General features: G+C 43.1%; 1 protein-coding gene across 7 annotated transcripts in view; it reads left to right on the forward strand.

Moving 5' to 3' along the window:
• The window catches only part of KIAA0825 (KIAA0825 ortholog), a 406103-nt gene extending 383089 nt beyond the window's left edge, over nt 1-23014 (forward strand). For 5 of the 7 annotated variants that reach the window (XM_056538004.1, XM_056537994.1, XM_056538014.1 and 2 more), the window contains one exon: nt 22660-23013. In XM_056538004.1, coding sequence (XP_056393979.1) covers nt 22660-22765 — 106 coding nt within the window. In that variant the 3' untranslated portion in view covers nt 22766-23013. Of the gene's footprint in view, nt 1-22659 lie in introns of all 7 variants that reach the window. The other 2 variants (XM_056538043.1, XM_056538071.1) reach the window with 2 other exon arrangements.
• Nucleotides 23015-23255: the final 241 nt, after the last annotated feature.

The raw sequence follows: 23255 nt of genomic DNA on the forward strand, positions 1-23255 counted from the left end.
TACAGGTAAAAGTCAAAGCCTGGTAAGTCTAAATACAGGAGAGAAGTCATAGTCAGCATAGTCAAGTCTGTCAAGTCTAAAGTCAGCATGTCACTGCATAATTAAGTCCAAGTCCACTACAAGTCCCAGCGAGCCCACAAGTCTCCTAAAGTCCACTGGTCACCTCCTTGGGCCTAAACTGAGCTATAAAGACTTTAACATTTGTCTTTGTAACCTAGCATCGGAGTGATTATTTTCCCCGCGCCTGGCCCAGGAACCAGCAGCCATACCTCGGGTGGTGTAGAGGATAATCACGCCCTGGCGTCACAAATACTAAGGGTAAATAACATCTGCCCTGAGGGTAACAACATCTGCCCTTCATCACACCCCTCATCACAACTAAAAAGACTACATCACTTCATCAGGTGTGGGACCCATACATAAAAACAGGACAAAGCAGTGTACAGTGGTAATAGAAGTGTTACGCCGAGCGCTCCAGGTCCCCGCTCCTCCCCGGAGCGCTCACAGCGTTCTCTCATTCGCAGCGCCCCGGTCAGACCTGCTGACCGGGTGCGCTGCGATATTACTCCCAGCCGGGATGCGATTCGCGATGCGGGACGTGCCCGCTCGCGATGCGCATCTCGGCTCCCGTACCTGACCCATTCCCCGTCTGTGTTGTCCCGACGCGCGCGGCCCCGCTCCTTAGGGCGCGCGCGCGCGCGCGCGCACCGGGTCTCTGCCATTTAAAGGGCCGCTGCGCCACTGATTGGCGCAGCAGGCCTAATCAGTATTCTCACCTGTGCACTCCCTACTTATACCTCACTTCCCCTGCACTCCCTCGCCTGATCTTGTTGCCATTGTGCCAGTGAAAGCGTTCCCTTGTGTGTTCCTAGCCTGTGTTCCAGACCTCCTGCCGTTGCCCCTGACTACGATCCTTGCTGCCTGCCCTGACCTTCTGCTACGTCCGACCTTGCTCTTGTCTACTCCCTTGCCCTCTGGTTTGCCCGCTGTGGATGAAGTGACTCGTGATCTTTCCACCATATGGAAAGAGACCCAAAATTCTCTTTTACAGGCTTCATCCCGGATGAAAAGATTTGCTGATAAAAAAAGAAGAACTCCCCCCATTTTTGCTCCCGGAGACAAGGTATGGCTCTCCGCTAAATATGTCCGCTTTCGTGTCCCCAGTTATAAACTGGGACCACGCTATCTTGGTCCTTTCAAAATCAAGTGCCAGATCAACCCTGTCTCTTACAAACTCCTTCTTCCTCCTTCTCTCCGTATTCCCAATGCCTTCCATGTCTCTCTCCTTAAACCACTCATCCTTAACCGCTTCTCTCCCAAAGTTGTTTCTCCCACTCCAGTTTCCGGATCTTCTGACGTCTTTTCTGTGAAGGAGATTCTAGCATCCAAGACGGTCAGAGGTAAAAGATTCTTCTTGGTCGACTGGGAGAATTGCGGCCCTGAGGAGAGATCCTGGGAACCTGAGGACAACATCCTGGACAAAAGTCTTATCCTCAGGTTCTCAGGCTCCAAAAAGAGGGGGAGACCCAAGGGGGGGGGTACTGTTACGCCGAGCGCTCCGGGTCCCCGCTCCTCCCCGGAGCGCTCGCAGCGTTCTCTCATTCGCAGCGCCCCGGTCAGACCTGCTGACCGGGTGCGCTGCGATATTACTCCCAGCCGGGATGCGATTCGCGATGTGGGACGCGCCCGCTCGCGATGCGCATCTCAGCTCCCGTACCTGACCCGTTCCCCGTCTGTGTTGTCCCGGCGCGCGCGGCCCCACTCCTTAGGGCGCGCGCGCGCCGGGTCTCTGCCATTTAAAGGGCCGCTGCGCCACTGATTGGCGCAGCAGGCCTAATCAGTATTCTCACCTGTGCACTCCCTACTTATACCTCACTTCCCCTGCACTCCCTCGCCGGATCTTGTTGCCATTGTGCCAGTGAAAGCGTTCCCTTGTGTGTTCCTAGCCTGTGTTCCAGACCTCCTGCCGTTGCCCCTGACTACGATCCTTGCTACCTGCCCTGACCTTCTGCTACGTCCGACCTTGCTCTTGTCTACTCCCTTGTACCGCGCCTATCTTCAGCAGTCAGAGAGGTTGAGCCGTTGCTGGTGGATACGACCTGGCTACCGCCGCTGCAAGACCATCCCGCTTTGCGGCGGGCTCTGGTGAATACCAGTAGCAACTTAGAACCGGTCCACCAGCACGGTCCACGCCAATCCCTCTCTGGCACAGAGGATCCACCTCCTGCCAGCCGAATCGTGACAAGAAGCATATTACACAGTATTATAACTTGGCCTCATGTGCTCAAAGGCTGAAGAAAATAATATCCTGGAATACCCCTTCACTTCTCTGTAAACTCATCAGGAAGCTGCTCTGCGTTGTAAGATTAATAGACTTGCATATAAAGTAAATGTATTTGCACTGCTCAGGTTACCCAGGGTCTCTCTTAGGATTCCCCTGGTATTGACTTACTTAATAGTGGTGTTCCTCGGTGGTATGTAGTCCAATTCAATCTTCCAAAGTACAAGACAAAAGTCTGTGGCACACACCAACTTGAAATTTGTGGATTTTATTAAAACACCAGGTCCATATTTTGCCTGTATCCTGACATGACATTTCAATTAAAACCATTTATCTGAAGTTGGTGAGTGCCACAGACTTTTGACTTGTAATTTGGAATATAAGTAAAGATCCCCCTGCTGGCTTCCCCTGATATTGATCACTGAAGTATTACAATGATTATTATACTGTATGATCTTATAATAATGTATGCCTCGGATGCCCATGCCTAAAGGCACGACTGGTGTGGCTGTAAAGCTGGTCTGCTAGTTCACTTACTCCAGGCCTCAGCACGTTGTCCTGTCGGGAGGCTGAACACTATCAGGCCCAGCTTCCCTTTCTGCAGGCAGGGAGAAAGATAACTGTGCTTGCATGGCAGATAGCAGCAAATGAAAGGTTAGTTTTGGTCATAATTCATCTTAGAAGATTGTTCAGATGAGTAGATAGAGGAGCTGTCTAAGCTATAGGTAGCACCTCTGACATATTTCACTGTGAATAGGACAGAGCAGCCTGCATTATGAGAGAAAAAGTGCAGCCTTCAGATGAAAAGGGAAGCCAAAATAAGTGCAATGTAAAAATCTTAAAGTGCAAAGGAGTCCATAGCTTTAAAGTGAAACGGACAGTTAGTTCACCCGCCCAATATACTGGGTTATAGTGTGGGTGAATAGCTGTAAAAAAAAAGGGGGTTTCTTAAAGGGGTTATCCAGGAAAAAACTTTTTTATATATATCAACTGGCTCCAGAAAGTTAAACAGATTTGTAAATTACTTCTATTGAAAAATCTTAATCCTTTCAGTAATTATGAGCTGCTGATGTTGAGTTGTTCTTTTCTGTCTAAGTGCTCTCTGATGACACCTGTCTGGGGAACTGTCCAGAGTAAAAGAAAATCCCCATAGCAAACCTCTTCTACTCTGTACAGTTCCTGAGACAAGCAGAGATGTCAGCAGAGAGCACTGTTGCCAGACAGAAAACAACAACTCAATTTCAGCAGCTGATAATTATTGGAAGGATTACAATTTTTTTTAATAGAAGTAGTTTACTAATCTGTTTAACTTTCTGGAGCCAGTTGATATGAAAAAAATAAAATAAAGTTTTTTCCTGGAATACCCATTTAAGTTTTTACTTGAAGTATTTCCGGAGTTTTCGCTGAGCTTCCCTTCCTACTTCTGCCCGGCCCTCTCATAAATATGCAAATGTATTTACTATCCTGCTGGGGACACAGAGCACAGGCACAGCACATGTAGGATAGTAAATGAATTAGCATATTTATGAGAGGGGCGGGCTGGGTAGTGAAAATGGAGGAGGCAGGGGGGGGAGCTCAGCAAGCTTGCTCCCTGCCTCCATTGTGCACAGGAGTGCAATAGATACAAACATGTGAATGGGCAGAATTCATTTAGTGCTCGTGATCTAGCTGTCACTTTCTCTAAAGTATTTGTTTCTGTGAATGATACAAGTAATACATATAAATCTTAGTACATGTAAGATTCTCCAAATGCCACTTAGCAGAGCTCCATAGACCGATCGTTAGCAATTTCATCCAGTCCAATTGCTAATTACCTGTAATTATTAGCTGGGGCCATTGAAACATAAGGTCAGATACACAGTGTGTCTATTATATAGGCACAGTACACAACATGGCTTAGAGCATTTGTGTAAACATCTATCATTTTTTCTTTGTTACATCTGCAAATGGAGATTTCAGTTACATATTTATATATTCAAACGATACAATAATTTAGCTCTTTAACCAATAGTTAATTACTGAACATATCCCAATTATGCTGGATTCTACTATCTTTGTTAAGGGAACAGATAACAAAGAGTGTGGTAAGATTAGAAAGCATTGGTGGCATTCTCTAGCACTCTCTCACAGACGTCCGGATAAATAGATGCCTGAGGAAATGACATGAACTCTCTAGAAAGCTTCCATCTGATTATACCATATGGCTAACAGAGGTATCATCTTTACCCAGTCCTTTGATTGTTTTCCCCTTACAAATTGCATTTTCTGTTGGTGAACAAGGTTCTGCGCTCAGCTTGCCGAAATGCGATCTGGCTATGATTTCAATATGAAAGTGTAACATCTTAGCATTTCACAGACTTGATGTAAAGAACTGACTTTGCTAAATGGTTTGAGGGCATGGTGGGAACACTTGGGAAATGAACTATTAACGGGCTGTTTTATCTCTACCTGAACATTATAATTCCCCACTATTTATCACACTGTTTTACAAATTACAGCGAGAATGATATCTGATGACATTGAGTAATCCTGAGTAATCCAGTAAAATGTACAGCCTACTAGATAATTGGACCTATTGTTGCTCCTCACATCTTTACTATGCATGCACAGGAGACAGGAGCCACAGGCTAAATATGCTGCCTATTGTCTGCTTCACAAAATAAAAGCTACCAGCATACAGGGGGTTTTAATTTGCCCATTTGCATTGATTTCTAAAAAAAAAATAGAAAAAGTCACACAATGCGCGATCATTGTCACCTTGAAAAATCCAAGACAATTTGTAGTTTCTCCAAATATAATTAAAATGAATATTTAGTCAGAAGGATTTAAGACTAATGGAATAAATCATGTACTGTAACTTGTCTTCCATTTCCATTCCCTTATTAGTTACTTTGATACAACTACCAGAATTATTTTTCATTTTAGGCTATTGCTATGACACTTTGTTCAAACACCCTCCCCCTTCCCTATTATTGCAACCTACACCTGCACATAATGGTTCTATATATTCATTCATATTAATGTATCTATAGCACTATTATATTTTTGATACATTCTCCAGGATATTTTACAAATATGACTTCCTTTTAATACTATTTGTTAATATATACATGTTATGGTTAAAATACTCATGGTGGTTTTGTTGTATTTTTTTGACAGTGGATATATGACCTTAGTAGACAGTTGTTATCCAGTGCTGAGCAGAATTTTATAAAATCACAATTTATAAGACTTCAACATGTCCTGTGTTATGGCATTTTGCTTCCTATTCACTTCAATGTAGAAAATGCCTATGAAATTAAAGCCAAGGGAAACAGTGGTTTGTATTGCAGTATCACAAAACAATCCATACGGTATTACAAACAGTTCTAGGAAATGAATACAGAAGAGAAGGGATGTGAAGGGTTGTACACCTACACCTGGTGTTGGTAATTTAAAATATATTATTTAATAGTAACCAACCCCTCAAGACTAGTATCAGTTGCCTGATACATAGATGAATATATGTAATTAGATGAATAATTGTAATGAGAAACTGGATCGTGCTTCAATCATAAGATACAAATCATTAAAAATCTTTTTTATTTAAAATATATTATAAATTAAATGCAATTTGACCTCGTAGCACAGGGCCCTTGTGCCGAGGAAAAAAGTATAAAGCATAAATTTATATAAGAGCATACACCAATATCTGACACTGGTAGATTAACATGAAATTGATGTAACTTTCAATAATCCGGCAACTGATAGTCCAGAAATGGTCTAAAGTCTTGCAAATGGTATGGGATTCCGATATGGCAAATGTAAGATGGATAGTTAGAATATAGTTACCAGCCTGGTGGGTGTCCCAACAAACGTCCCCTGAGGATAGATGGTGAGGTCCGCAAGTGTTGGATGGTATAAGACGCGGGCATGCGTCACCGCGGCGGTCTGCCTGCCACAGACCGGATTGAATAGAAGCCGTTCCCAAGATCTTTCGCTGTAGATGGTATCAAGCGATGTATAATTGCAGACCTCGTGGTATCCTTATGGCGTGTGATGTCTCAGGTGCTTGGCAATGCTACCTGGAAGCTGGATTCGGATAGTGCTGCTGGTTTGGCAAAGAACTTTAAAAGGCTGGATCAGAATCATCAGGTAGATACGTTCTGGATAGGTATCGGTGGTATAAAAATAGCTCAAATGTACCTAGACGCGTTTCAGGGCTCTTATTTGTCAAACACGGCCCTTCCTCAGTAGGTATGTCCCATTATTATTACAGTATTATTCATCTCATTACAATTATTCATCTATGTATGAGGCAACTGATACTAGTCTTCAGGGGTTGGTTACTGTTTAATAATAAGTTCTAGGAAATGTTTCCTGTTACTTTAAAACTTTGACACTTCCTTATTACTGTTTTTGCGGTGGGTTTATAGCGAAGCCTTGTGTGCTGCACCATTAAAAGGAATGTTTCACCAGTAAATCATCGAAAGTTTATATAAAATTTTTATGATCGACATCTTTATTGGTATATTTTTCCATAAAACTATATGTTAAAAAAAAATCCTGCACACTGACCAGAACAAACAACAAACAAAAAATTTGTATCACTATCTGGTTTTAATTAGTAAAAAAAAATATAAATCATTTAGGTAATAGATTCCCTTTAACCCCATAATAACTAAATCACGTTAATTAACAGTCTGCAGATCTGGCCCTTGTGCCTGCAGCCTGTTGGTTTATAAGGTTGAATCTGACAGCTCGGCATGCACCTCCACATAATCATGCTGACAGCCCAATCCTGTACTTTAAGGGGGGACAGAAATAATCAGTTCCCTGTGATTAAAATACCTCCAGCACAGCACTCCTATTCAGTGATGTGTGCCCAAATGGGCAATAGCTTGGGGAAGCCCATGACATCTGTAATGACATCACAGGGCTTCCCCCAGCTGAGTCTGACTGGGAGTATACAGAGAAGACATGATCTGCATAGGCGGCCTATACAGATTACTGGGAACAATGATCTATTGAGCTATCAGTGATGAAATGTCCTCTTTGCTGACCTGTGCCCCCCCCCCCCCCCCCATAGTAAAGTTGAGAAAAAATACATATTGTAAAATAAATTATTCTTAAAGGAGTACTCTGGTGCAGAGTATTCCTGCTCCGCCCTGCCTGGGCTGCAAAAAAATAGGAAAATGAACCATCTCTCACCTTCCTGGGTTCCCGCGGAGCGCCGCTACAGCTGATCAGTCCTCCGGTCCATCCTCTTCATACTTCCGTGTGAACGAAGCGTCACATGGTGCTCAGCCTATCGCCGGCAGTCGCGATGTTTTGCCTCGGCGGCGATAGGCTGAGCGCCATGTGACGCTTCATTCACACGGAAGTATGAAGAGGATGGACCGGAGGACCGATCAGCTGTAGCGGCGCTCCACGGGAACCCAGGAAGGTGAGAGATGGTTCATTTTCATTTTTTTTTGCAGTCCGGGCAGGATGGAGCAGGAGTACTCCGCAAAATAGTACTCCTTTAAATTAATAATGAGGAAAAAATAAATAAAAGTAAATAAATAAATAAAGTCAACCTCCCCACAAGAAATTTAAAAATCCAGCATGACACAAATTTGTTTTGTATGGGTGTAAAGTGCTCAGGCATTAACACTTTCCTATCAGTCAGAATGTACATTACACCAAAAGAAACTAATGTCCTCCAGCTACCAATTTTTATATGTTTTTCCTGGCCATATCTGTTTTTGCACTTCTACAAAAAAAATTCTGTACTTGATGATTATCATATGAGAAAATACTTGGCACACCGTAAGAGTTATATCTGTGCAAAATTATTGAGCAATCCCATAATACATGTTACGTTTCGGTCCACTTAGGACCTTCTTCAAACCTATAAACAGTGTGCACAAATTAACAAAATCAGAAAATAGATATCTAGTAATGCATGGTCAAGGAAATTACTAGTACACCGTAAAATAATGTGCATTTACGTATATATTGATGAATCCATATACAGAGTTGTTCGGTAGTGAAGGTCTTATATCCGTAATAATAACACATGGAGTACATGGTAAGTTGTTATAATATATCCAAACTGGATATGAAAGAGAAACTATGATAAAAGGTGAATAAGGTGACAAAATAATGTCCAAATAAAATATGATGGTATAAAACAGGATAAGGCTCCACAACAATATAATGCAGCAATCCCGATGGAATGCATCAGAATACTAAGGAGACACATAATATAATACAGCAATGCGGATGGCATAAGTAGAAACATAATATAATACAGCAATGATTATCAGTCACCCAGGTACAGAGTTAAAGCGATTATCTAAGAGGAGGAGTGATACTATTTCTTGCTCCCGAACTCCACTTGCCTCCTTGTTGTCTAGGAAATATGACTTCCAAGATGGAAGATGGCTGGAACAGTATCAGATTTAAGCGTAAACACACCTTAATGTGGTGACCAAGGACTGCACGATGTTGGCAATCTCGCAGTAATATTGTGGGGTTGTTGGTCATTACATCTGATATTCACCCACTGCAGTATGTTACAGTATACATCGGCATACGTGTTTTCATGGGTACCTCTAACATACTGCAAAAACACAGTATGAATGGGGCCTGAGAATACAGCATTTCAAAAGGTAAATTTTGCTCTGAGCAAAAGGCCTAAAATACCCATGGTTATGAAGGGTTTAAAGGGGTATTCCAGTGTTAACAAATGTATCCCCTATACACATGATAGGGGATAAGTGTCCGATTATGGCGGGTACAACCTCTAAGACACTCTGCGATCTCCAGAAAGGGGGGCTAGAATCTCCCCCCAGGGGTCATCATTCTCTATGGGAGTGCTTGAGATAGACATGATCTCATCAGGAAAAAATTAATCATTAGGTGTCTATTGTAGACACAGATCCAATCCTTTACACTGCCTGTCTAATTTACACTCTTGCTCAAGATTTACAAAAGTTGCGCATGTCCTTTTTGTGCAAATATAGAAACGCCCCCCCCCCCCCCCTCGCTCTACAGTGAACTCCTTCTCTACTGCACACTTCACAGAACTATGGCATTTTCCGGCGGTACACTGTTCACATAGCTAGAAGTGCCGGAGCAGCAGTGTGTGCTGAACAAAACTCTGCACAATAGTAAAATAAATCTTTATAAAATACACAGAGGGGGGAGATTCTCAAAGAATTTTGCGCCCAAAAAAAAAAGTTTTGGCGCGAAAATTATCGACCACATTTTCAAAGAGCTTTGTGCTGCGGTTTACACTGTTCACGTCAGTTTTATAAAAGGGGGCGTGTCCACGTATATTGTCTGCTTAACATGATATTTTCAAAGGGGTGAGAGTCCAGTTTACTTAAAAAATTTCACACCAGCTTTTTGATAGTGTAGAAATCACATATGGTTGTAGTTTTATTGTTCTTGTTTTCTTCTCATTTTAGATACGTGAATGCGGAGGACTACGTCAGATCGGGCGTATTGCAATGATGAACAGCATTTTTTAAAATGTCAATAAAAGGGTTAATGAGGGCTGTGGGGGAGTGTTTTTTTTTTATAAATTTTTTTTTCCAATGTGTTGTGTTTTTTATAATTGAATTTTCAGACTTAGTAGTGGAAGCCTTCTTGTAGACAGAATCCATTACTAAGTCGGGGCTTAGCATTAGCCCCCAAATCAGCTAGCGCTAACCGCCAATTATTGCTCCCCAGTACCCACCGCCACAGGGGTGTCGGGAAGAGCCGGTACTAACAGGCCCAGAGCGTCAAACAGGCTGGCGTTATTTAGGCTGGGGAGGGCCAGTAACAATGGTCCTCGCCCACCCTAGTAACATCAGGCTGTTGCTGCTTGGTTGGTATCTGGCTGATAATGAAAAAATGTGGGAACCACACTTTTTTTTATTTATTTATAAAAAAAATGAAAAAAAAATGCATAGGGTTCCCCCTATTTTCAGTATGAGCCAGATACCAACCAAGCAGCAATAGCCTGACATTACCAGTGTGGGCGAGGACCATTGTTACTGTCCCTCCCCAGCCTAAATAACGCCAGCCTGTTACCGACTAGGCTCAGGAGAGCTATTTTTGATGCTCCGGGCCTGTTGGTACCGACTCTTCTTGGCACCCCTGTGGCGGTGGGTACTAGAGTAATAATCGGAGGTTAGCGTTAGCTGATCTTAGGGCTAACGGTAAGCCCCAGCTTAGTAATGGAGTCCGTCTATAAGACTGCTTCCACTACTAAGCCTGAAAATTCAATTATAAAAAACATAACACATTAAAAAAAATTATTTAAAAAAAGACTCCCCTACAGCCCTCGTTAACCATTTTATTGAAATTAAAAAACCGCTGGTCATCGTCGCAGTCCACCGAATCTGACGTAGTCCTCTGCATTCAGGTATCTGAAATGAGAAGAAAAGAATAATAAGAAATATGGGTTAGTACATTTCTTTGCATTCTCCCCTGTGGAAAGTGCACATAATGCAGCATGTTCATAAACAGGGAGCCTTCAATTGTTGCTAAATTACAACTCCCATCATGGGGGCTGTAGTTAAGCAACAGCTGGAGTCTCCCTGTTTGGGAACTGACTGCCAGAAAGGCTCTGTTCTTATTATGCAAAACGCATAATGAGAACAGAGTCAGGCCTGGACTGTGTAGCTCGATCTGTCCCTCTGACCTTGGACTACTACTCCCATCATGGGACAGTCTGTCCCATGATGGGAGTGGTTGTAGTACCGCAGCCCTGAGGGATGGCACTTGCACATGCCCGGCTGCAGGACTTTTAGGACTACTACTCCCATTATGGACAGACTCCATCCATGATGGGAGTTATAGTCCAGGGGCTGAGGTGCAGATCGCAGCAGGTCATTCTGCTGAGACCCGCTGCAATCTGCATTTATTAAGTTAACAAGCCGGCGGCACATGCGGCTACACTGCACTCCCTGCCGGCTTCAGGCTCCTGTATACTTCTCTCACAATTCATAATCGTCACCACCGAGAGACCAGAGCTCTGATTGGTGAATAGCTATTCACCAATCAGAGCTCCCGGCGGCAGTGATTATGAATTATGACAGTGTATACAGTATTCCCCGCCTGGAGCCGGTGGGGAACACAGTGTAGCCGCATGTACTGCCGGCTTGTTAACTTGAGGGGCAGATTGCATTGGGTCATTCTCCAGAGACCCACTGCGATCTGCATCTATTAACTGTAAAAGCTGGCAGCACATGCGGTCTACACTGCGCTGCCCACCAGCTCCTGTATACACCACTGATAATTCATAATCCCCGCCGCTGGGAGACAAGAGCTCTGATCGGTGAATAGCTATTCACCAATCAGAGCTCCCGTCTCCCGGGGCGGGGATTATGAAATGTGACCGCTATATACAGGAGCCAGCGGGCAGCGCAGTGTAGCCGCATTTCCCGCTGGCTTTTACAGTTAATAAATGCGGATCGCAGCTGGTCTCTGGAGAATGACCCGGTGCGATCTGCACCTTAGCACCTGGACTCTAACTCCCATCATGGACAGAGTCTGTGCATGATGGGAGTAGTAGTCCTAAAAGTGCCGCAGACGGGGGATGTTCAAGTGCCATCCCTCAGCGCTGCAGTACTACAGCTACTCCCATCATGGGACAGACTCTGTCCATGATGGGAGTTGTAGTCCAGGGGCTGAGGGGCAGATCGCAGCAGGTCATTCTACAGCCCCTGGACTAGCCGCATGTGCCGCCGGCTTTTACAGTTAATAAATGCTGATTGCAGCGGGTCTCTGAAGAATGACCTGCTGCAATCTGCACCTCAGCCCCTGGACTGTAACTCCCATCATGGAGTGAGTCTGTCCGTGATAGGGGTAGTAGTCCTAACTGTCCCAAAATAATCCGGCAGCCTGGGGGGATGTGCAAGTGCCTTCTCTCAGCGCTGCGGTACTACAATTACTCCCATCATGGGACAGACTCTGTCCATGATGGGAGTTATAGTCCAGGGGCTGAGGGGCAGATCGCAGCAGTTCATTCTACAGCCCCTGGACTAGCCGCATGTGCTGCCGGCTTTTACAGTTAATAAATGCGGATCGCAGCGGGTCTCTTGAGAACGACCTGCTGCAATCTGCACCTCAGCCCCTGGACTGTAACTCCCATCATGGACGGAGTCTGTCCGTGATAGGAGTAGTAGTCCTAACTGTCCCAAAATAATCCGGCAGCCTGGGGGGATGTGCAAATGCCTTCTCTCAGCACTGCGGTACTACAACTACTCCCATCATGGGACAGACTCTGTCCCATGATGGGAGTAGTTGTAGTTTAGCAGTGTTGAGGGCTCCTGCATTACCCGGCTGTCTCGGTAGAACACTTTTTCCTACGTGTCCTTTTTGGTGGTGTATTTTTGCTTTAGATGTATTTTTTGGGCTCAAATCGATTTTTTTTTTAAACAAAAAAACGCACATGATAAATTAGTATCCACTGTAGAATGCATTCCACAGTACACAAAAAAACTGACTACTTGCTTTTTGCTTTATCAAAAAAGACGCACAAAATATATGGTAGGAAGATTCTTGTTGACATTAAAGGGGTAGTTCAGCCAACGCCAGTATAGCGGAGCTCTGTTGCCCGTAGTCCAGCACTTCTGGGTGTTGTAAACAGCCTGGCCATGATACATTGTAGCAAATCATCAGGAAAGTCGAGAGATTTGTGGGTCCTATGTGTTTCTTATACTCACAGGGAATTGTCCAGATTGGAAACAGTTGTAACATATCCATAACTGTGAATATTAGGTCTGTATGGGTTTTCAGCCTCTGGAAGTAAAAAAGAATTTTACAATCCATTGACAGCAGAGATCTTAAAAATGTATTTATGTATTTTTGTATATGCCACTTATTTCTGCTTCCACAGAGAATATCCTCCAAATATTTTTTATTCTTCTTGTAGTCATTCCGCAATCATACTACACGTTCTGTATATATTTCATTGTACATAGCTTCACTTAAAAGCCCTGCTGGAAGAAAACATGTTTCTATATAAATAACAATCTGTGTTTGCTGCTGACAAACCACAAAAGAACACAATCCCTTCTCTTCTATAGGTTATAGCTCTGCACAAATCCTTTGCTGCAGCCCTACAAATACATATTAGCACAGCGTACTTTTGTATCTATAAACAAGCTATTATATCTCTATTGAAAAGGAACATAAATAACACTGCTATCCACCATGCTTAATACTGATACAAGATTTTTAGATATACTTTAATTCTAGTTTAAACAGGTGCATCACCTCCAGATGGCTTCCTTCTCTTTTTCCATGCACATATTTTATAATAAAGCCGGTCTATTTATTTTCATTGCCCTGGGATACAAAATGAAGCTTCTCGCTAGATACAATTGTCTTCTAAACAAAGGCCACAGAGGATCTGTGTTGTATCCCATGGCTGCACGGTAACAATTCTGCCTGATAATATAGATAAATAGCTTAAAAAGCACTGCGTTAAAACTAGAAACCAGTGCATTTAATATAAATCACAAGAAAGATAACACTTGTGAATGGGGAGAATCCATTCATTGGGTTTAATTACAAGATAATGAATAAAATGACAGGACCACTAAACCTAGTAGTAAAATTAAGGGAATAAATCTGTTTTGCTGGCTGGTGTAGGACCAAGGTGTAGCAGAGTTTATTTATCGGTAGGGTAAGGGATGTGGAATTCCTATCGCCCAACGCCCGGGACAAGCTGTTCAGGACGCCGGGCAGGTGATTTCTTCAGGCATTTAGCCCTGCTTCGGGCAAGCAGCGTTAAATGCCGGAAGAATTCACACAGGTCCGCTCACACTGTTACTGTACTTACATCTCCCTGCAGCAGTCTATAACGAGACTTCCTTGCGGGGATGCGCGCGATTGGTGACGTCATCACATACGCAGCTCAGGACGTCGGGACGCTGACGTCCCGTGCGGCGCCTGTGATGACGTCACCTATCGTGCGCATCCCCGCAAGGAAGTCTTGCCTGATCACCAGGGGCAAAACTATATTCTTAACTGTCCAGTAACAAAAGTGACTGCCAAGCCCCTGAGCCTGCCGGAGCACACACGGGGTCGGAGTACAGGTAGCAGGGGATCAGAGAGGAGGGGAGGTTTGGTAAATAATGTGGCAGAGGAGAGGGGGGTTGGGCTGAAATATAATGACACGAGGGGCATCAAAAGGGAGGAGGGGTATGACAGAGGGGGCATCAGAAAGGAGGGGAATATAATGACACAGGGGGCACCAGAAGGGGGGGGAATATAATGACACAGGGGGCATCAGAGGGGGGGGATATAATGACACAGGGGGCATCAGAGGGGGGGGAATATAATGACACAGGGGGCATCAGAGGGGGGGAATTAATGACACTGGGGGCATCAGAGGGGGGGATATAATGACATAGGGGGCATAAGAGGGGGGGGAATATAATGACACAGGGGGCATCAGAGGGGGGGAATATAATGACACAGGGGGCATCAGAGGGGGGGCAATATAATGACACAGGGGGCATCAGAGGGGGGAAATATAATGGCGCAGGGGGCATTAGAGGGGGGGGGTAACATAATGGCGCAGGGGGCCCTACTTGATCCCTACCTGATAAAGGGACATACCTACCTGAAGGGGGACTATCTACTTAAAGGAATACTGTAGTGCAAAATAACTTATCCCCATAAGTGATAGATCGCGGGGGTCTGACCGCTGGGACAACCCCCATCTCTTGTATGAGGCCCCAGCAGACGGCATGAAGGGAATGTTCCATCCCTGCATGACATGGCTGTCGGCCGCTGCGTCATGCGGACAAGCCCCCATTCCTGCCGGGGCCCCTTACAAGAGATCGGGGGGGAGGGGTTTTCCAGCGGTCAGGATAAGTTATTTTGCACTGCACTGCAGTATTCAGGACTTACTTATCAGGGACCCTATCCACCTAATGGGGTGACATACTGGTCTGCCTATCAAGTTTTTATTAAGAAAATACCTTATGTACATACTATTTGGGTTACAATTATTTTGTACCAGGACAAGTGGATTGTTATGATGGACAAGTAGATTCTGCTCCGTTTTAGTCCCTTGGACAAGTAGTTTTAAAAACAATTTCCACACCCCTGCGGGTTGTATCTATGTCACTCTTCTTAGAGCACATGGATACATGAACCCCCCTATAATCCATACCTTATGCCTACAACTCTGTACCAAAGGAGACAGCTATTTATCTCTCATTGTTTGTATAGAACCAACATATTTTGCAGAGCTTGACACAATGGTCTCTGTCCCCAATAGGATTCACAATCTTTGTTCCCTATTTCAAACACCTACACTCTAGGGACAGTAGAGTTAGCAATTTTATTTGCTAACCAAAGTGGCAGAACATAAACATGAAAGTTAGGCTGGGCAATAGGTGAGTTAGCCCCTAAGCCAAGCAAAGAGGTGGAAGCCTCAATAATCACAGAGTTCTCTGCTTTCAAGGAAAAATATTAAAGGGGTATTCCTCTGAAAAACTTTATTTTTTAAATCAACTGGTACCAGAAAGGTAAACATATTTGTAAATTGCTATTTAAAAATCTTAATTCTTCAAGTACTTATCAGCTGCTGTATGCTCCACAGAAAGTACTTTTCTTTTTTAATTTCCTTTTTGTCTGACCACAGTGCTCTCTGCTGACACCTATGTCCATGTCAGGAACTGTCCAAAGTAGGAGCAAATCCCCATAGCAAACCTATCCTGCTCTAGACAGTTCCTGACATGGACATATGTGTCAGCAGAGAGCACTGTGGTGAGACAGAAAGGAAGTTCAAAAAGAAAAGAACTTCCTGTGGAGCATACAGCAGCTGATAAGTACTAGAAGGATTAAGATTTTTAAATAGAAGTAATTTACAAATCTGTTAAACTTTTTGGCACCTGGCATCAGTTGATTTAAAAATAATAAAAAAGTTTTCCTGTGGAGTACCCTATAAAAGTGGAAAAATTAAGTGGAAACTCATGCATTATTTTTTTTTTAAGACGCGCGGCTGTCCACAGCAGAGTGAGAATCAAACCTTAGCTTTTCCTAATAAATTACAGTCTAGAGCTTAGGTCTCTCCTTGTGTAATAGGATGAGTGATCAGCAGACGAAAAAGCAAATGATGGTTCATTGGCTGATTGGGTCACCTGCTAAATAATGATCAGCCATCGCCTGCCAATTCCTCATGTAACAGGAGATGTGCGGCGAATTGCCAGAAAGGGGTGCACAAACAATCCAGAGACCATTCGTGCAGCCCTCCCCGAACAATTACTGAGCTATGCAGTAGCCACTTGTTTACACTTAACACATAAAGGGTAAGGTCACACGACACAGACCCGCAGAGTATTTTACACTGCGAATCTGCCGGTGACCTGACCCTTAGTGTGCCTCCAGCTGTTCCCCCCCCCCCCCCTGCTCGCAGCGGCAATCCGCCGCTCCAAGCAGTCACACAGGGTGAATCTCTGTGCAAGTTGCTGCGCTTGCTCACAGCCTACTCGCAATGTGTGAGTACACAGCGCATGCGCGCTGCAACTTGCACAGCGATTCGCCCTGTGTGACTGCTTGAAGCAGCGGATTGAGTAATATACGCTGCAGATCCGTGCCATGTGACCCTACCCAAACTGAGTTTTCTAAAGCAGATTATCACAAATATAATTTATTCATTGTGGTCAGGCCCCTGGATAAAGGGTTACCATGCATGCACAATCACTCACCATTACGGTAAGTTCAATGTGGCAGACTTGTTCTGTCTCGCTCATCTAAATAGGATTTGCAGAAATCCATGTGCTTGAGTTGAAGCAATACCTTTAAGATAAATATACTGATTAAAGGGAATCCGACAGCTCTTTTTGCAGCGAAGAGCTGCAGACACCATTGGATAACTGTTAAGGTATACACCCTGTTCCGAATTATTATGCAAATTATATTTTTCAAATTTTCCTAAATAATTTATGTAAATAACAGTCAGTATAATTCTCATGTTATCAACTATTAAGAGTACAATTCAAATTTATTGAACAAACCTCCTCATGATAACAATATTTTTTTTTAAACATAAAAAAAACTTACAATGCACTGTTCCAAAGTATTACGCACAGTGGCCCTGCTTTGTCGGGTTGTGCGCCAGATTCTGTCACATTGCGCCAGAAATTCTGTCTGTGCCAGATTTTGCGCCAGAATGTGCGCCAGAATTGAAAAAACCCTGACTAACTCTCCATTTTGCTAAGAAAACCCGAAAAAGGGGCGTGGTCGCCGGGAAAAGGGGGTGGTTGCCGAAAATGGGCATGTTCCAGACATTTTCACAAAAACCCAACATATTTACTAAGGTTTCCACAGAAAATGTGGTGGATTTGAGCTGAGGAAAACCAGACAGATCAGAGCAGGTGTAAAAAACAAAAACAATGCTAAATGTAGGGAAACCTCAGTAAATACAGTGGAAAATAAATTGTAGGGAATTAAAACCCACAAAGAAACCTACACTCCACTCTTAGTAAATAAGGGCCAGTGAGTTTCAAAGCACTTTTATAGGTTGTAAACAACTGAAAATTGTCATTTGTTGTGTTTGCAGCATATTTACTGAAATCATAAGCTATTTCAATTAAACTTTTAACAACATTTTAACAGGTCACGTTACATTTTAACATAGAACCCCTTATTTGATAGCATCTTCACAAGTCTTGCATTCATTGAACTCGGGAGTTTTTGGACGTTTTCTGCTTGAATATGTTTGCAATATGTCAGAATAGTCTCCCAGAGCTGCTGTTTGGATGGAACAGCCTCATAGATCTTTTGCTTGAGGATGCTCCAAAGGTTTTCAATAGGATTGAGGTCAGGGGAGGAGAGAGGCCACATCATGACTTTCTCTCCTTTTAACCCAATAGCAGCCATTGATGCAGAGGTATTCTTTGCAGCATGAGATGGTGCATTGTCATGCATGAAGATGATTTTATTACAGAAAGCATAGTTCTTCCTTCTGTACCAGGGAAGAAAGTGGTCAGTCAGAAACTCCACATACTTTGCAGAGGTCATCTTTACACTTTCGGGGACCCAAAAGAAGCTGACCAGCTCTCTTCCCATGATTCCGGCCATTTCTGCTTGTAAGCATTGGTTAGTGGTGGCTGAATAGAAGGTTTATGCACAGTTGATAGACTCTGGAGGACTCTACACCTTGATGTCTGTGGGACTCCAGAGGCACCAGCAGCTTCAAATATCTGTTTGCTGCTATTTAATGGTATTTTAGCATCTGCTCTCTTGATCCGATGCATGGATCTGGCCGAAATATTCCTCAATGTGCCTTTATATGCACAAACCCTTCTGTGCTCTGAATCGGCCACAAATATCTTAATAGTGATGATCACGCTTAAGTTTTCATGAAATATCTAATGTTTTCATACCTCATCAAAGGATTTGAACTATTTCACTCTTTTCGGCAGCAGAGAAATCCTTTTTCTTCACCATATTGCTTGGAAATGGTGCTCTGCTTAATAATGTGGAACACCCACCTTTAGTAGTTTTTCCTTAAATTGGGCTCACCTGGCAATCTAATTATCACAGGTGTCCGAGATTGTTTTCAGTGATCAAAAGAGTCCTGAGACACAATGCCATCCATGAGGTAAACTGAAAAACTAAATATTTAATCTTTGTGACACAAATAGAATTTGCATAATAATTTGAAACCGGGTGTAATAGCAAACCTCACCATTGCTGGAACTGGTTGTGGTTGCCATACTTTTAAAATAAACTCAGCCAAGTGTTTATGAGGTGTAGCCGAGCTGCTCAAGAGCCACAGCGTGGCATGCCTTTATAGTGAATGGAAAATCCAAGGCACAATGGGTTCAGTAAAACCTCTTGATTTATTAAGAGATCCATAGAATACTGTTTACATTTCAGCTATAGATTGCCTTTATGAAGCATGATATAGACATCTACTGCGAAAACACACAAGACAGAAAAAAAACAGATGTATTTGTTCCATCTGCGTAAAAAAGTGACATGTCACTTATTAAAGCAGATGGAAAAAATGTCTTTTTATATACTGTATGTACAAACAACCACTTTCCCATAGACTTGCAAAAAGCACAATAATGGTAAAAATACGGATGCAATTTTTCTGCTATTTTGTGGACCCTTGCCGGTCTATCATTCCCATCGACCAGGAGGCACCTTATGCAGTATTATTTTTGGTCAACACCACTTAAACCGCATGTTTGGCCAACAAGGACAAAGCAATAAACATAACACAAAGTAACTGATATTAGGATAGATGTTAGCGAGAACATAATGGAGAAAGATGGAAAATCGTATAGAGTTCCAGTATACTTTAGTTTGGATTACTATAAAGTAACAAGGAAATAACTTTTGGTCCCCCCTGTACACTCAGCAGTATGAAGTGTGAATACAGACCTGTTTAAATGCCTTAGTAGTGTCTCAGGATCTAGCTACAGCCCGAGTGCTTTATATTAGTGGTCAGTCAGGCATTGTTGTCTCCAGCAATGCACCTGTTCCCTTCAGGGATCCCTGGCTGATATTAAACACAATAGGTAACTCCTGACAGCCCCATAATACTCAGGAGAAACAGTGATTTACAGAGGAAACTCAAGACTTTAAACAGATTTCCACTTAGACTGTAACACGTGTAGTTTAGACTTCACGTTTCAGCAATGTGAGGAGGACAAGCTGTCCTTTACTTAACCATAAAGCACTGCTGTTGCATAGGACAACATAATAGACGGGGTGGGGGGGGATGCTTTAAAATCACTTACCCAGTGTGCATGAAATTATAGAACCACCTTTAAGGCTCTGTTCTTCTCATACTAATCATGTTAGAGGTAGACACCTGTTCTTAATGTATTGTATATGGTGTATGGCATTGTAGAGCTATGAGCATCTGCTTTTTAGCTCTCCCATATGTTTAAATCATGAAACACAAGATGCAAAGAGTAATTTTAGGGGATTTACTTGTCCCTTTTTAGGGTGAGTTGCAGATTTTGCGGCCCATTGCCTTCAATGGTCTGCAAAATCTGCTAAAGCAAATCTGCAGCAGAAAATACGCATGTGTGAACACACCCTTAGGGCTCATTCGCACAGATGAAGGACCCTACGGTTTGACCCCCATCTGTGCCTGCTAATAACAGCAATCCACCGCTACGAGCATACACGCTGCGATGTGCCAGTGGCTGCGTGCATGCGCAAGTATACTCGCACACATCGTGGCAGTTCCCCCTGCTCCCTGAGCTAGGCTTAGAGCAGCCGTGATGTGTGCGAGTATACTGCGCATGCGCATGGTGACTCGCGCACATCGCAGCGTGTCTGCTCGTAGCGGCGGATTGCTGTTATGAGCAGGCACAGATGGAGGCAACACTGTAGGGTCTATCATCGGCAGATCCACAGTGTAAAATATGCTGCGGATCCGTCCGTGTGAACGAGCCCTTAGGAGGTATTTTAATAGTTATCTGGAACAGTTTACTACATAAGTTTGTGACACCACATGAATATCTCAAGTCGTCTGACTCTAGATGTATTGATGTCCGCTATCAAATTCATCACCAAATATTTTATAAGATGCCAAATGTGTCTACCAATGCCAATATGCAGATGCTGATTCTTGCAGACTTCCTCTATAATAAACGGGACGTAAGTCATGCAAGATAATTATCTGGTGCTTTTTTCAATAGTAAATCTATTTACTAAATCAGACTGTGGAGGAGCATACTCCCCCCCCCCCCCCCCATAGTAATACTGGCTCACTAAAGTAGTGCACCAGCATAGCACATTAATTTACTGTAGTTTTTTCAACATAACCAACATTGTGCTGAGAGATTTAGGGTTAAAATAACACCAGGTATGACCTGACATTGTGTTTTGACTATTTTGTATGCTACTGTAAAGTAAAGTGGTGCAGAATACGTAGGCACTATGTAAACATTATTATTGACTATTATTATGTAGGCAGATAACAGGGTGGATCAAGACCATATGAAGCAGGCAAAGGACCTGGAGTGTGCTCACCACAGCATCCCAGATAATAAAGATTTTTGGGAAGTGAACTGGAGCACAACCTGAATGCACTGATGCTCTGATATAGACTTCCTATTCTGTCTCACATGCTCATACACTACTGTATCGCTGTCCATACATTTTGGTTTGGTGTCAGCCAAATACTTGTTTAGCAGAACAGCTCTATTTCCCAATCCTCACATACACATGCAAGCTTGGCCAAGCATACATATATTTTTAATGGGGATACAGAAGCACATCCAGAATCCTATGGTAGCCTGAAGAACAAAAAAGTTCCAGAATGTTGTAATAAAACATGCCCGACTGTTTTCTCCCTCAACATCTGTTGTCAGGGGTGAGGTGAAAGGCCACCATACACATTAGGTGGACAGGGGCCCTACTGATTTTATCTTTATTGTGTATAGCCAGCTTACTATATCTGTGATCTGATAATTTGATCATCTGCCAGCTGTAGGGAAACAAGTGATCATATACCTGGTAGTTACTGCCCCTCTCAGTATAAGGCTATGTTCACACAGCGTAAAATGTGCAGAATGTCTGCTCAGAAAACACGGGTGGACATTCCGCACATTTGAACAATCCGGCGGGCCCTAGGACACCTCAGAAATGCGCCGTCTCATAGATGGGAATGCATTCCCGAGCCACATCCGCACAAAGAATAGACTAGTCTTTTCTTTTTGCGGACTCCAGAATCAGGAATTCCACCACTGTAAACAGCTGCCACGGGGAATTCCACCATGTAAACAGTGCAGTAGAATCCCATAGAAATCAATGGGACTCCGGTCGAAATTCTGCACAGAAATTCCACCTTGTGAACACAGCCTAAGGCTCTTGTATAATCCAAATGACTTTCTCTGGAAGATGGATCACCATAAAACAATAATGTATCGTGAAGCCTATGAACACCTATTTTATCTGCATTTTCTAGAGTAGAGTATTAGGGTATGTCCACACAATGAAATTTCATACGTCCATACGATGATATCAATGGGATTCTGCTGCGCTGTGTACATGGCGGAATTCCGATTCCAGAGTCCGCAGAAAGAATAGACATGGCTGTCCGCACTGAAATACATTGCCATCTATGAGACAGCACATTTCTGAGCATGTTCTGACAGTGCTCTGCTGTCAGGGGAATGTCCACATGGAATTTTACCATGCCGACGTTCTCCCGTGTGAACATATCCTTACTGAGCATGCTAGATATTTCCCAGCACACACAAGATTTCTCTTTTAAAGTTTAGATTTGGTTTTAGCTCCCTACGTGACTCAAGGCATGAAGACATTTTATAAAATTTGAAGTGTATTGTTGGTAAACATGCTCATGTTATTTTATATACATGTGTATAAATGTCGTATATATCACAGATATACATGTTTTTCACCAGGTGGGAAACCAAAGATGTAGGAAGTCTTACAGAAGCGGAAAAGAACTTGATGGAACAGTTGAAAGAATTGATACAATGCAGAGACAAGCCATCCTCAAGACATTGATGGAGAACTCAACAAATTCATACATGAAGATTGATTAAGAAACTCCACAAGACAGAAGAGCTGATAAATATGTAACAATGAATAAACTCATTTTGTTGTCCATAAAGAAATTCCAATAGAGCAGGTATAACCCTGCTGCCTCTAGTTGAGCTATCAGTACTCGTAATGTTTTACTTTTCACTAACATTTTTGATCTTTTACAATGGGCAATGTGCCAGTTTGATGTAAACATAATAAAAAATATTTTTATATTTTTCTTGACATTTTTATTATTCTGGATTCAAGCACTTGCAAACCCTATTAAGCAGAATTAAAACTATCTGTGAGCTATTAATAAAAATCATACCTCACCTCATCATACCTCACCAGGTATGATGCAATACAAACTTCTTTTTAGTTAGTGAAGAGTAGTCCTTCAAAAAAAAATGGGATCAGAAATGCTGGCGTGGTTGCCACCCACTGTGTGAACATAGCCTTACTGCAATAGACC

Source organism: Hyla sarda, chromosome 1 (genome assembly GCF_029499605.1).
Source record: "Hyla sarda isolate aHylSar1 chromosome 1, aHylSar1.hap1, whole genome shotgun sequence".
Classification (NCBI taxonomy): domain Eukaryota; kingdom Metazoa; phylum Chordata; class Amphibia; order Anura; family Hylidae; genus Hyla; species Hyla sarda.